Source organism: Porites lutea, chromosome 2, assembly GCF_958299795.1.
Source record: "Porites lutea chromosome 2, jaPorLute2.1, whole genome shotgun sequence".
NCBI lineage: Eukaryota > Metazoa > Cnidaria > Anthozoa > Scleractinia > Poritidae > Porites > Porites lutea.
In genome coordinates this window covers 3960818-3974518 of record NC_133202.1, presented here as the reverse complement: position 1 = coordinate 3974518, position 13701 = coordinate 3960818, and the positions used below count along the sequence as shown (strand labels likewise).

Genomic DNA, 13701 nt, shown 5'->3' with positions numbered 1-13701 from the left:
TTTTAATTTGTCTTAGACAAACATTGCATTGAAAGTCGTGAAGAGCCGCTACATTTCTTATTAAATAGTTTTCCAGCCCGATTCCTTCAGCAACAACTTGAATCGATTTATGCTGGATTTTATGTGACTCGGCACGCGTCGTTGCAACTTTCAAGGAAGATTCCTTCAATGGACGACCGCATTTGAACTTTTTTTTATAGTACCTTTACTTTAGATTTCTTGTTTTAGGAAAACACAAGAAAAACAGTGCGAGAAATACGACCAGAATACGTGCATCACGGCCAAACTTATTTGACAGCTAGTCATTCACAGTTGCGCTATTTTTGCTATTTTTTTAATTAGTAGGCGGGAAGGCGAAAACAATGGCTACCTTGCAGGCGTTCCCCTCGCCCCTCTTCCCTCGCGCGCTGTCGCACCCTAATTCCCTTCCCCTTCGCTTTCGAACGCCTGCCACGCAGGCTATGGTTGCTATAAATCTGAAGTTCCATCGATACATGCGAGGATTGGGGATCTATAGTTCCTTATAGTTTATCATATCCGTCAATATGCTAGAAATCTGCCTCGAATTGGAATTTGGAAGTGTGGACTCGGGCGATGAAAGCACCACCAGGTATCTAAAAATCCCGTTCATACTTGAATAACTACTACTCAACTGAGGTTTACAGCGCTAAAGTTAATGCTAGCTACGTTTACCTTGCATCTGTCGGTTTCCTTGGATATTCATGCAATTAATTTTCGTTTTTTCTTACGGCCGTTCGCACCAGTTTTCCCGCCCCGTTTGGTCTGACGATAACGGCTTAATAAGGCGAGGCCGTAAAGCTAAACCCAAGACGAAGCTTACTCAGAGAAAGTTCTGAGAAACTCTTAACGAAGAGATCATCTACCTTAAAAGGGAAATGGTGGTACTAGGTATGCGAAAAGTACCGCAGCGGAAACTGATATTTTTCAAGCAACATTTGCCTGTGTCTAGTTTATATAACAGTGGTTGATTGAAACCAGTGCCAAGACGTAATACTAATATTTATTTTACAAGAACACTCTTTATTTTGCGTTTTTTGTGCGAGGAAATAAAAAAATAAACAAATATGTCAATTTCGCAGGTACAAGTTAATTTCATCAAGGGGCCGTCAGCATTATCCACCTGGTCCCCACTTAACGTCAACCGGATGTTTTTTGTGTCACATCCCTCCCCTCTACAACGTCTACTTAAAATTTGGCGGCCTGACAACCTCGTCCCCGGGGCGCTTCTTTTCCCTGGCTTTGGAGGTGGGGCGGGAAAAGCCAGGGAAAAGCGCCCTGGGGACGAGGTTGGCTGCCTGACGGTCTCCACAGTTGAGTACGAATGCTGACACGCATTGACGTGCATTGAGTGAACGGCTGTCAACAGTGTCAACATAATTTGCTGCTTTTATAAAGTAGAAAAAAAGCTTGCCATGGATCGTAATATATAGAATTTGCCAGGGCTAAAAGCGAAGCTCTCGATAATATTTATAGTTTGCTCAAACAAAATATAAAATCGTGTAATGCTAAAGCGGTGAAGGCAACAATAACAGTGAAAAACAGCAATAGGTTTAATTAGCAAAAAAGCAACTTTGCACGTACAGCACACTTTTTTGTACATTTCTTTGCCGTTGTTTTGCACAACGACAACACGTTACATGTTTTATAGAGGAAATGTCGTGTGTGTTCTTGTTCACTTTTTTTTTTTTCACCGTCGTTCATTTTCACCCTGGTGGCCGCTAACATTTCTCATTTTCTCACCGCCGCTACAAAATTTTCATGTTGTTCCTCCAACAAAAAATGTCTTCTTTGTTTTTTCCCTCTCGCTCAAGCTCTTTTTCTCGTTGATCTTTGCTGGCCTGTTGCCCTACTTTGAGGGTGCGAATGGGGTGAACAGTTAACTGATATCTGGCCAAAAAAATAGTAGTTAACTGATAATTGGCAAAAAAAATTAGTAGTTAACTGATAAATGAAAAATTAATAGTTAAGTGATATTATATTAAATTAATGAAAGCAACAGAAATGCTGTTTCCTGACATTTTTCTGTCCCGCTGATGACCAGGTGGCACATTTACTTATATTACTATGTGCAAAAGGTTCACCAGGGCAGTACCTGAGAAACAGAAAGCGTAAGTCAAAGAGCTGGTTGTAGACAACTCAACGAATAATTCGTCTTCTGATATTAACAAGACTTCTGTGTCCGGAAAAGGAAAATACTGTTTTCACGGACCCAAAAGATCGTCAAGTTTAACATTACCCAAATAAACAAGCTGTGACTCTTAGCATTGGTTCTGGCTAGAAAGAATTTCTGAAGGTTCAAAGAAATCGGCAGTCTTTGTTTCAAGTACATGGATTTGTACTTACGAGAAATCATTTTTGTAACTGATGTTGGAGTTCTAACTATTGCGACTTTTTTAATAGAAAGAAATGCTCGTGTTTAAACCGGTCTTACTGAAACAGCTGCGGAATTTTCATTTCTTAAAACCCTTGGATATCTTTATGAGGCTTTTGAAATATGCGAAAAAGGTGCGTCTGCAAAAAAGTTAACATTGCGGGACCCGGAAGAGGATGTCGACAAAATCTATATCGAGGTAAAAAAAACTTCTGACAACGCATGTGGAAAACCTACATGCGGTTTCTCACTTCAACACAACATACACATTTAGTTCTTTGAACTACGCCCAAGACTTTGGAACCACAGTAAAGGAATCACTTAAAAGAACTTGGAGTTCGAAGAGGGCTACACTCACGAAATAAAAGTCGAATTGTCCCTTGTCAAATACTTTCATGCCTCTGTCAGCACTCTCGACTATGTCTCTCCCATTGGTGCAAACAGTGATTGAATTCACCAATTGAATTCCAAAAATAATGGTTCAGTTTTGTTATCTAAGACTATATTTTAGCATTGATAATGTTTCTTGTCGTCTGTTGCAATGGATTGCAAGGATTAAAAACGGATTGAAACTTTGGCCAACAACAAGATACAGGACTTACAGCAACCAGATATTCCGATCAGATAGTGAAAGTGCCGAGGAAGGTGACTTTGAAGTAGTTTATGGCAGGACATGCATGACCATGTCGGGAAGATCAGTACGAGACCATGACTGGTGCGTCTGGATCTATGAGGCTGGTGTAATATTGATGGTTATACGACTTATATTTTCAGTTACCAATAAATTGTACTAGTGGCAGAGTTTATGAAAATTTATACCTTGATTTTATTAGGACCTACCCCTAAAGTGATAGACTTGCTGAAAGAAGGAAAATTCGGGTTATGAAGGGATAATATTCGCTGTGGGAAACTAAAAGTTAATGGCTAACCAAAATTAGTAGTTAACTGAGAATTGGCCAAAAAAATAGTAGTTTACTGAAATTTGGCCGAAAAAGTAGTAGTTAACTGAGAATTGGGTACCCCATTAGCACCCTCTACTTTCTCTTTTTCTCTGTCCCTCTCTTTCTCTATATTCCAAATTTGTAGACATGACAATTAATCTAAGCTTAATACTTTAGACAAAACGGATACAGAAACATTTTCTGCTTTCCATTTTCGTCTTTATTGACTCTTTAGTTGTCTCTACTTGACAAAAGGCGGGTGGCCATACGCTTTCCGCCCTCCAATTGGCTCAGTTGGGAGAGCGCCGGTCTGCTGAGCGGGAGGTCACGGGTTCGAACCCCGGCCTGATCAACACTCAGGGTCTTAAAATAACTGAGAAGAAAGTGCTGCCTTTGTAATGACATCTGCAAACGGTTAGACTTTCTAGTATTCTCGGATAAGGACGAAAAACCGTAGGTCCCGTCTCACAGCACTTACACTTATCTGGTTCTTGTGGGACGGAAAAGAACCCACACCACTGTTTGAAAACAGTAGGGGACGTAGACTCCGTTGTTGTGGCCAACCTTCACAAATCACATCATTCACATCATGGGTTGGGTGGGTACAGTAAGCTCATAAATGGACTCAGAGCGGCTACCAGTGGCGCCTTTGTTTGCTGACGTTCGAGCTTACTGTTCACATGTTAAAATGTATTGTAAGAGGGCACGTCTGTTGTCCTCTCATCCACGACTCTTCATTCATTCATTCATTTTCCCGCCAAAATGGCCAACCTTCACAAATCACATCATTCACATCATGGGTTGGGTGGGTACAGTAAGCTCATAAATGGACTCAGAGCGGCTACCAGTGGCGCCTTTGTTTGCTGACGTTCGAGCTTACTGTTCACATGTTAAAATGTATTGTAAGAGGGCACGTCTGTTGTCCTCTCATCCACGACTCTTCATTCATTCATTCATTTTCCCGCCAAAATAACCATACATTTGGCATCGGCTTACATAGAGTGCGTATAAAGAAGCCTTCCAGTCCGTACTGCGCAGGCTCAACAGTTTGTTTTGGTTGTTTTGGAAGGTACTTGCGTCGTGTAACACTTCATCGAATGTACCAATTCAAGTCTTACATGACGTGAAACAATGATGTTTTTTTTCTCTCGCCATCAGGCCATCCTCTTTTTTTTCTCCTTTTACTGTCGTGCGACCGACCCAAATTTTTGGCATTTTCAAAAAAAAAAACGTAACAACGTAGTTATACCATTTTCCACTTGAAATAATTCTTTTAATCTGAAAAATGAGCTTAGTAACAGGACAGAGAAAAACAGGAACAAAAACTTGAACATTTTTCACAGTATATTGTGTATTTTGTTAATCCAAATATGTGAATGTTAACTTTTAACGTCGTCCTGGGGTACCAGGGTCTACTATTCCGAGACGTCTTGTGATTTTTTTTTTAGGTTTTTTTTTTTCAATCCGACCGACCGACCCAGTATCAGGAAACGCATTCGACAGTAAACGAAGAAAAAAAGGGGATGGCCTTAATGGAGAGAAACTTTATTCTCGATAAAATTGAGGAAAGAGACATTGAAGTGGCCGCTCAGGCAGGACGCGATGATATCTCGGTGTGTACATGTACTGGCTTTTGCTTAAGAGAAGCAGAAAGAAATGCCTGCCCGTGTCGTAGTGCTCAGTTCTGCACTTCGAGTTGCCATCGAGTACGAGGAACGCGTGTGCATGCATGAAAACTCGATGTGTGCTCCAAGAAGACCCTTCCGAGAATGACGAGGTATAAGTCTACTATTTTCCCTATGAGGAACTCACTTTTCGTAATTGTTGTTGTTGTCGCAACGACAACAGTGAATTCATTAAAATATTACATACCATAAACTTGCCATAAATACTTACTGCTTATAGAAAAAAGGACTCGTTTCCCGGTACCTATCTGTTTTTCTATTTCCCCCCTTCCTAAATTCCCTTTTTTTCCGAGACATGAAGCAACCTTCTCAACTAGCTGTGACTTACCCGTCATTACGCCACAGCGATTTGTTGATTACATGTCGTTTATAGGCCAATTAGCACTATAAATCCGGGGTTAATTTGTAATACGGGTATCTTTTTAATTTCTTTTGTTTAAAAGAGTTTTCTCGAAAATTGTCTCTATACTTTCGAGAGCATACTATAATTAATTTGAAGAGAAAAGGAATGAAACTGAATTTGCCTTTTAAGAATTTTTTTAAAAATTAAAAATACCAATTTCGCTCAAACTCCGGGTTATCTTACCCAGCTTTGAAAACCTGGCACAGAATTTATTTATTTATTTTTTTTTTTGATGCACGAATACAAATAGACGTAAAACGTGCCTCTAAATTAAGTATGGATTCGCTTGTAACAAATCTACCGAAGATTGCAGCCAGCATTTGGTCTACTTACAATTAAAAGGCATTACATGCTTGGGATTTTGCAACACTTGACATCATTTTGGACAACATGAAGATGGCTTCCAACTCAACTAAGTTGAATTTTTTTCTCGGGCATTTTTTCTCGGGGATCAACACCGGTGCACTGATTGGTGCAAGGAAAATAACCTATACGCACATTGTCCATTCTCCGTCATTGTCTTTGAAATGCCCATGAAGAGGTTCTCACAAAGCGGAGAAATTTGCTTGTTCTGGCTTCTGAGTCAAATTCTTCCAATGGCACCGAGGTGGAGAGCGAGAATGATACTCAAACCGAATCAGGATGCACCCGGGGACGGGGAAGAAGAGGAAGGAGGCCCTGTGGACAGGGTCGCACAACCCAGAGAGGCCAGTCAGTTGATGGAGGTCGACAAAGAGGAGCGTGAGGTATAAGAGGAGGAGGGGTAGAGAGTAGGGTTAGTGTTGGTGGAGGGTCAACATGACGTGGACGTGGAAGAGGACTGTTGAAGAGGACACGGGAGGGGAAGATTGTTGTGGTAGAAGAGGATGCAGAACGAAGACAGGCTAGAGCCACGGGGCGGTACTTGACCAGTATTTTAGTATAGTTGAGCCGCTGAAGGTTTGAAACCCTGACCCTGTTTAAGACAAAAAATTCCTAAAATACATTTAATATTTCCCTATTTAGGACAACAACCCTTATTCTATTAACCTGTTTAGGAAAAAGGACAGAACGCACGCAAGAGCAAATTCACTTTATATTCATTGCTGTTTTATAACTGAAGTATAAATAAAAAAAAGTTCACATAGCAAATCAAATCGATCGTGCAGGCAATACGCGAGGCAATACCCCATTGGCAGACTCCAGCGAAATTATATATCTTTTTAGGACAGAGAGGTCCGGCAGCACTGAACGCTGTTGCAGCACTGATCCCCGAATACAACCTCGTCCCCAGGGCTCTTTTCCCTGGCTTTGCCTCCAAAGCCAGGAAAAAGCGCCCTGGGGAAGAGGTTGCCCCGAATAGGCCATATAAGGGAGTACCCCCTCCCCCTTATAACACATGCGCAGGCTTAAGTGAGTGCAAAGTTATTACATGTCAAAACTTATCAACTTAAAAAAATGTGCACAGACTTTACAAAATACTTTCAGGCGTAATAGCAAAACAAAATAAATTAAATGTAAAAGTTACAAGCTCAGTAAAATTAATAGTCCAGTCAGTCTAGGTTACTGATTTTAGAGACTCAACATCAAACTAATTGCAACAGAATTGTTTTCAATGCCATTTAAGTAAGGGTGGACTATCAAGCTACCTAATAAAAATCCGGCAAATTTCTTTTGCTGGAACATGTCAAAATTAAGCGTTAAACATTTTGAGCTTTTAACACAGGACACCCACGATAATTCAAACGTAAATGCGCAAAATGTCTTTATTGCATTTGCAGGAAAAAGAATAACTGCTACCTGGTTTTTGGTGATAAAAAAGACGTTTTTCCTTTTCAAAAAAGATAAAGTTTAAACTCAGTTGGCTAATTGCACAGGAAGACCATGCTCCACTAAAGGAACACCAAAGTAACGGGGGCTAACAAAGTAAAAGAGTGAGCTGTTAGCTTTAAAATTATGACAAATTTTGTCGTAAGACTTTAAATGCAAAAAAAACGAAAGCTGTTACTTGATTATTAACTTTTAAAATAGAACCTTTTTATCAGATTTCTGTTAGCTGCATGGGTGAAAAATATATTTGTACTATAACAGAATTTACAGCCAAAATAGATCCCTCTTATCAAACAGTTTTTTCTCGTTCAAATGCTATCTTCAAAGAACCCGTACGTCCAACATCTATTTTTTGAGATTGTAAACACCATCGTTTGTCCCTTAACAAAAGATATTTGAGACATAATGGAACTTTTGATTTCCGAAATGATCTAAAAACAAACTTATTTATATATTATATATCCCTGAATAAAGTCGGAATACCCAACACCGAAATAACTAGAATAAACTGAATAAATATTCATGATTACAAAGAGAAGCGCATACAGTAAAACAGACTAAGCAAAAGTGTACCCTTACATCGGGCTCATCAAAGGCAAAAAAAAATTGCCGCGGGTTTTTTCTCAGTGAAACGTTTTGCCTCTTAATCACAGTCGATTATTAGGCCTGGAAAACAAATTCTTCCCACACAAAATAACCCAATCGCCCACAGACACCACCTTTAATATATTAGCTTAACTGGACAGATGTATTTCGGGTCTTTGCTTCCCTCCACCCGTAAAGTTAGGTAGGGATAAGCGACGACTCAGAATACGCTCTTCTCACGTATGGTAATATGCCCGTCTAACCTCGTTTTTGAGTAAAAAGTCCTTTGAAATGCTAATCAGACGACGTTTTCGTATTTGAATTTCAAAAGAATTTTTACCCGTAAACGAGGTTAGACGGGCATATTACCATATGTGAGAAGAGCGTATACGTTTGCGTTTGCACGCTATGTAAGGAGGTATACGTCTTTCGAAAGTTTGCCAGCCCTCTTCCTCCAGGATTTAGTCCAAATTTGGATTCTTGTTGTGTGTCAGAAACCCAGCCCAAACCCTGCCCGAGTCCTGCCCCCGGGTTTTTACGCTTGCTAACTTAAACACCCATTAATAATGACTGTCTGTGCATCCTGGTTCGTAATCCTGGCTAATTCCACTTTTTTGGGGAGTGGTAGTGATGATAGAGGCCTGGGTACTTGTTTCGCTCTACTTCAAGTGACGCCATTAACACGCGGTCGAGTAGATCCCAGTCTTCTCCGCCCCACTTGTATTTGTAGTCTTTAGTATTCATTCCTAGTTGAACACACACGCGCAGTGAAAACAAGAAGAAAACAAAAATAGTCAAAAAATATTAAAATGTTCGAAGTGTGAAACGAAAATAAAACAGATGCGGCTTATATCAGTCCAAAAAGCAGGCGCGATGTCTTTCTATGAAACGGATATTCCATAATTCGTGATTGTTACTTTCAGTTGAGCGTAAAAGCGAGACAAAAAGATGTCCTAGAGGTAGAGAAATCTTCAGCTTCCAACATTTTGTCCAAATTTGATCGAATTTCGTGACGCAGTACGACCCAACCCTAACCTTAACCCAGATCGCTAAAGTAATTGAGAGGAGAAGTCGTTACGTCACGTTGCCATGGTAACAAAATTTCTGGATGACAACAAACCGATAAACGTCACTTAAAAAGTGAATTCGCAGACTTCATCGATCTTATTTAGTTTTAATCAATTTGTCAAATGTTAGCTAAATTTTCTGGGGTTGAATCCAAGAGGACCGTATTTAGGTTAAGAAAAAGAAAAAAATGCGTTGCGTTCACCTACTTTACAAAGCGGGCGCGTGAAATTAGGAAGTTTCACGTCGTATTTGTGCAACGACGGTTATGAAATGTACAAAAAAGCGTGATGCACGTGCAAAGTTATTGTTTTGTTATCTAAACTCATCAATTTTTGGCTGTTCTCGTTGCTATCTCCGTCGTCGTTACTTAAGCTTCCTATTGTTGTGATTCAAAAATTTTGCTGCCATGATAACATGACGTCACACTTCTTCTCTCTATATGAGAAGGGGATGCCCATATGACTGACACTGCAGTTATTTCTGAGATTGTTACTGGATACGGGCCGGATTTTTCCCTTGTTTCTTGAAGCGGTCCCAGAAGTCTTTGCGAAAGTTAATTGGGCCCAGTTTCCCTCTCGTGACGAATGCCTCTTCTCGCCCTTAACTGAACTTAACAGAGAGGAGAAGCCGTTACGTCACGTTGCCATGGTAGCAAAAACTCCCTATTGTTGTGATCCACAAATTTTGCTACCGTGGTAACGTGACGACACACTTCGCCTCTCTATTCTGGAGTGTGAAAATGCTTTACCCTGGTTTCGGCAAAGGATAAATTATTTTAGTCTTACCTCCTACTCTTATCCAATCTGATTTATACATCGCCACTAGTCCGTACCCATCCATTTGCCAGAAACCTCGATGTTCCACAGAATTACTTCCTTGATCTAGGCGGCCAACTGCCGGGAAATAAGCCATACGACCTGCAATAGTGTTCTAAGGAGAAGGAGAGATAATATTTTCAACTATTTGATTTCATTGTTTCAATCTTTTTCCAGGAGCCTTTCTCTGAGGTATGAATGGTGATCTTAGTTTTTCACTTGGCACCAGTTTAGCCTTCGCCAAAGACGAAACTAAACCTTGGTTGAGTCCGTCTGCGAAAGAGCGTCAAAATCCTTGTTCTGGGTCTTCAGCTTGCTTCCTCCACAGGTTTTCCCAAGGCTAAGCGGGGATTGGGGAACACACGAGAGCTGGAGACAAGCGAGAAACGGGGGATGCTGGAACGAACGAGAGCTTTCTCAAATATCCCTCAAAAGTGATCGCGAGCGACTGGGTACGAGGCTGGGTCTCCAGCTGTGTTTCAGGATTTGAGTAGGCGCCATGATTGTCGATTTGCTAATCAGGTTGAAAGGAAATTCGAGACGCACTTCCGGTAATTGAGTCCGCTGGGTGCCCAGTTCCCAGAATATGAATACCGGAGCAGCTTCGCAGACGTTACTAACCGAGGTTAAATTACATATGTACGTCATCTGTGACGCAGACTACACCAGTTTTGTGGCTAATGAAGGAAAACGGAAGTCAACTAGTTACAAACAATTATTGGATGAGGTTTCTGTGATATCCAAAATAATAAAGTTCAAGGTAAGTGTTATCAACCAAAGGTCTCGGATGATATCACTTACTCGACCTCGATTATTCTGCAAATCACAAAAACCGAATCTAACAATTGTTTTTTAGCTCACTGGCTTAAGGCTCTCTGCTATCGTCGATCGGTGAATGAATGAATGAATTTGTTAGGTCCTTTCTATCATTCTCGTACGTGGAGAAAAGCTTGACCTTCGGAGCCCAAGGGACTGGGTTCGATACCTGCTATTTCCTTTTTTTACTCCGTTTTATAAAGCGTTGTAATGACAAGGTGGAATTTGATACTGATTGTCCTTAGGGCTTTTTTAAAAGTTTAAAGAAGGTATTATGCTCCGTTATTTTAAAAACGTACGGTGTTTTTGGGTGGACGACACAAAAACGGCTATGTGGCAGACTAACGACCACACGGAACACAGATTCACATCATGCATTGCTCAAACAACCTACAGATTAGTCAATCCGCCACATGCTAGCGGATAAATCTTACGTAAATCTTCAAGCTTCGGTAAAACGGGCAACAATAACGTGCAACTTGTTTTTCAACATTGCCGCAAAACAAGTGAAATGCGATGTTGCGCGTTTTACCACGCTTATTCAAACCTGTTAACAACCTGATTTCGTGCAAGACAGATTTCATGTGGGTGGTAAAACGCGTAACATCGCCCTTTAACTCGGAGTTTTGTAGCAATGTTACAGAAGATAAGTTGCATGTTTTTAGTTGCCCGTTTTTCCGTACCTTTAGGTTGCGCTGATTTCCAAAATTAACTGAAGACTTTTAACGAATGAGAAGACAGATCAAACAGTGGGTATTATGAATAGAATAACCTTTCGAACGCTGTCCATGATGTCTGCAGGCACATCTATGTGAAGGTCAAACACGAAAACTATGTCATGCGCATTAGGCACTGCTTCGGCTGCTTTGTTTAAGGCAAGAGTCCTGTAAAATTTTCCCATTAAATTAATGATTGTATGCCTACTTCGGAGTAGCGATGTGCTAAACGCCTCGATCATGTTGATATCTTTACTTTGAAAATCAGCGATTACGACGTGAAAGTTTGTGTCACCGGTTAATAAGCTCGCCATGGTGAGCTGTTTGAGGAAATGATGCACCCATAGTCCTTGATCCTTGACGGCGAGGATAAAATACACTGTGGCGCTGCTGTTCCAGTTCATTCCTTCAGGATGGCACAATATATCACTTCCGTTTCTCTGGTACACGTGTTGTGCAAAGCGAATTGATCGATTCAATGGGTCATGCACTAAACCAAGTTCAAGATCCAACAAAAACCGATCGCCATTTCCGGGGTCTGATTTTTGTATCACTTTGTAGACTTTTCTTACGTAATACTTCCTAAAAAAGAAAACAAAGGAAAGAAATGAGAGACGAAATCCGCCAGCAAGATTGAGGAACTGCCGGTTGAGTTAAAGTCCACGTTGTGTGGTATAAGTGCACATATTAGCCTGCTTAACAGGCACAAAAAGGGGAGGGGTAGCCGGTAGGGAGGAGGGAGAAAAGCGCAAAACCCTCTCTCCCCAATCCCCCTCCCTTTTTCCCCTATAACCCGGCCCTACCCGTTTCGACGTCTGCTACGCAGGCTATGCACCTATCATCACTAGAGACCTTTGTTAGAGGGCGAACCCGACAACTACATAGGCGAGATTTAACTCAAATTTTTTTAGCGTATTCTTAAAAAAAGACATTTCGGAAAACGTCATTGTACTTTTTTTCACCAGAAAGGTCAGCACGGTTATTTATTTATTTATTTATTTTTTGAACGGGTTGAGTTTTTCTTAGGGTCGATGATAAATCTACTAATATTTAATAATTCGTTTTCGTTACCTCGGCACTCGCTAAAACTAGTCGCTGTTAGTTTGACGACGGCCATCTCGTATGACACTGGCTCACTCGCGCGCACTACTAAGTGTCTAGGACAAGTCGAACAGGGTCTAGAAAATCTGGCTCGTCCTCTTAAAAGGGACTTTAAGATCCAACGACGCGGACGGCAACGAGAGCGTCATAAAAACAATAGCTTTTATAAGCAAAACAACAACTTTGCACGTGCGTCACGCTTTTTTGTACATTTCTTTGCCCATTTTTGCACGACTACGACGTGAAAATGCTTAATTTCGTTCGCGTTTTATGGGGGACATAAACAAGCAACGACGAAATTTTATTCCCCTTTTCGAACTTGGATATGGCCCCTAGGAATTCAATTCCAGGAGGGTTTTCCCAAATTGACAAAGTAAGTGGGTAGGAATGACTGCGATAAAGACTGAATTAACGCAAATTCACTTTTTAAGCGACGTTCTTGTTGCCGTCGCGTCGTTGGATCTTAAAGTCCCTAAAATCGAAAGGTCTCTGTTGCTTAGGTTGATGACAACAGGACTGACAGCTGCAATCAGTGACGCTTTCTATACTGCATGACCCCGGTCCGAGCTTCCTTAAAACGTTATTTCCCATTTGAGTAAAGAATGTAAAATTGCACAGGAAGTTAAGTTCGCGCGTATTGCTCATGATTGACAGCTTTCTATAAAGGTCCCAGCTGACGATAAAAGTGGCATGGAAAAGTGCAGTGGTTGTTGGAAAAATAACCTTGGTGATCTGTTTCGCGTTTTGTTAAATGGATTTTTACGGATCTTAAAGCGGAAACTTAAGAAAAAACAGGAACACATATTGCTGCCCTCTTATCGTTCATGAGAATAAAGAATCTACTTCATACCTTGACTTAAAGTAAGTCAACAGCTTATTCAAAACCACACTGACTTTTTCCCTGTCCGCAAGGGGACTGGGCTGGAACCAATGCCAGGGGCTGCCTCTACTCAACATGTCTGTGTCGTCTCTTGGAAAAACTAGTGATTCTTTGATACGCCACCAGCCAGAATACCTTGCGATCGTCCCACGAATCAGGAAGCTTGGATTGTACGGGCATGTTGGTAACGAAGATAACTCTTTTGATACTGATGCCACTAAATCCAGTCTTTGTTTTCTGGTAAACAAGTTAGCAGGGTCAGACGAACATGTAGAACGAGGGCCTAGTAAGAAATAGCCCATGAAAAGTAGGCTGGAAATCACTATACCGAACAAAAACGACCGCGTGTTAAATGCTCCCGGCCGTCTCCTTCTGAGACAAGTCCACCAAAACCTCATTTTTGTTTCACTTTCTTTCCTTTGAGAACTGAAACAATAAATTATGATTATAAATAATAACTGAATAGAACTGAATGAGTCCAATTTGGTCT

The 13701-nt window shown here is 40.9% G+C and overlaps 1 protein-coding gene across 1 annotated transcript; it reads right to left on the bottom strand.

The window, feature by feature from the left end:
- Positions 1–8309: 8309 nt before the first annotated feature.
- LOC140927454 (beta-1,4-N-acetylgalactosaminyltransferase 3-like) lies at positions 8310–13420 on the bottom strand. The gene is made up of 4 exons (XM_073377110.1): positions 13182–13420; positions 11287–11812; positions 9669–9813; positions 8310–8561 (listed from the first exon to the last, which is right to left on the bottom strand). Exons 1-4 carry the CDS (start codon positions 13286–13288, stop codon positions 8416–8418), a joined length of 924 nt encoding a protein of 307 aa, XP_073233211.1. The 5' UTR covers positions 13289–13420; the 3' UTR covers positions 8310–8415.
- Positions 13421–13701: the final 281 nt, after the last annotated feature.

Bases quoted from the DNA above. Each gene is read 5' to 3' on its own strand.
- LOC140927454 (XM_073377110.1), bottom strand. From the start codon at position 13,288: ATGTTGAGTAGAGGCAGCCCCTGGCATTGGTTCCAGCCCAGTCCCCTT. The intron at 9,814-11,286 runs GTTATTCTATTC...CCTTCTCCTTAG, and splicing joins TCATGGACAGCGTTCGAAAG to AACACTATTGCAGGTCGTAT. The intron at 8,562-9,668 runs GTAAGACTAAAA...GTGTTCAACTAG, and splicing joins AGATTGGATAAGAGTAGGAG to GAATGAATACTAAAGACTAC.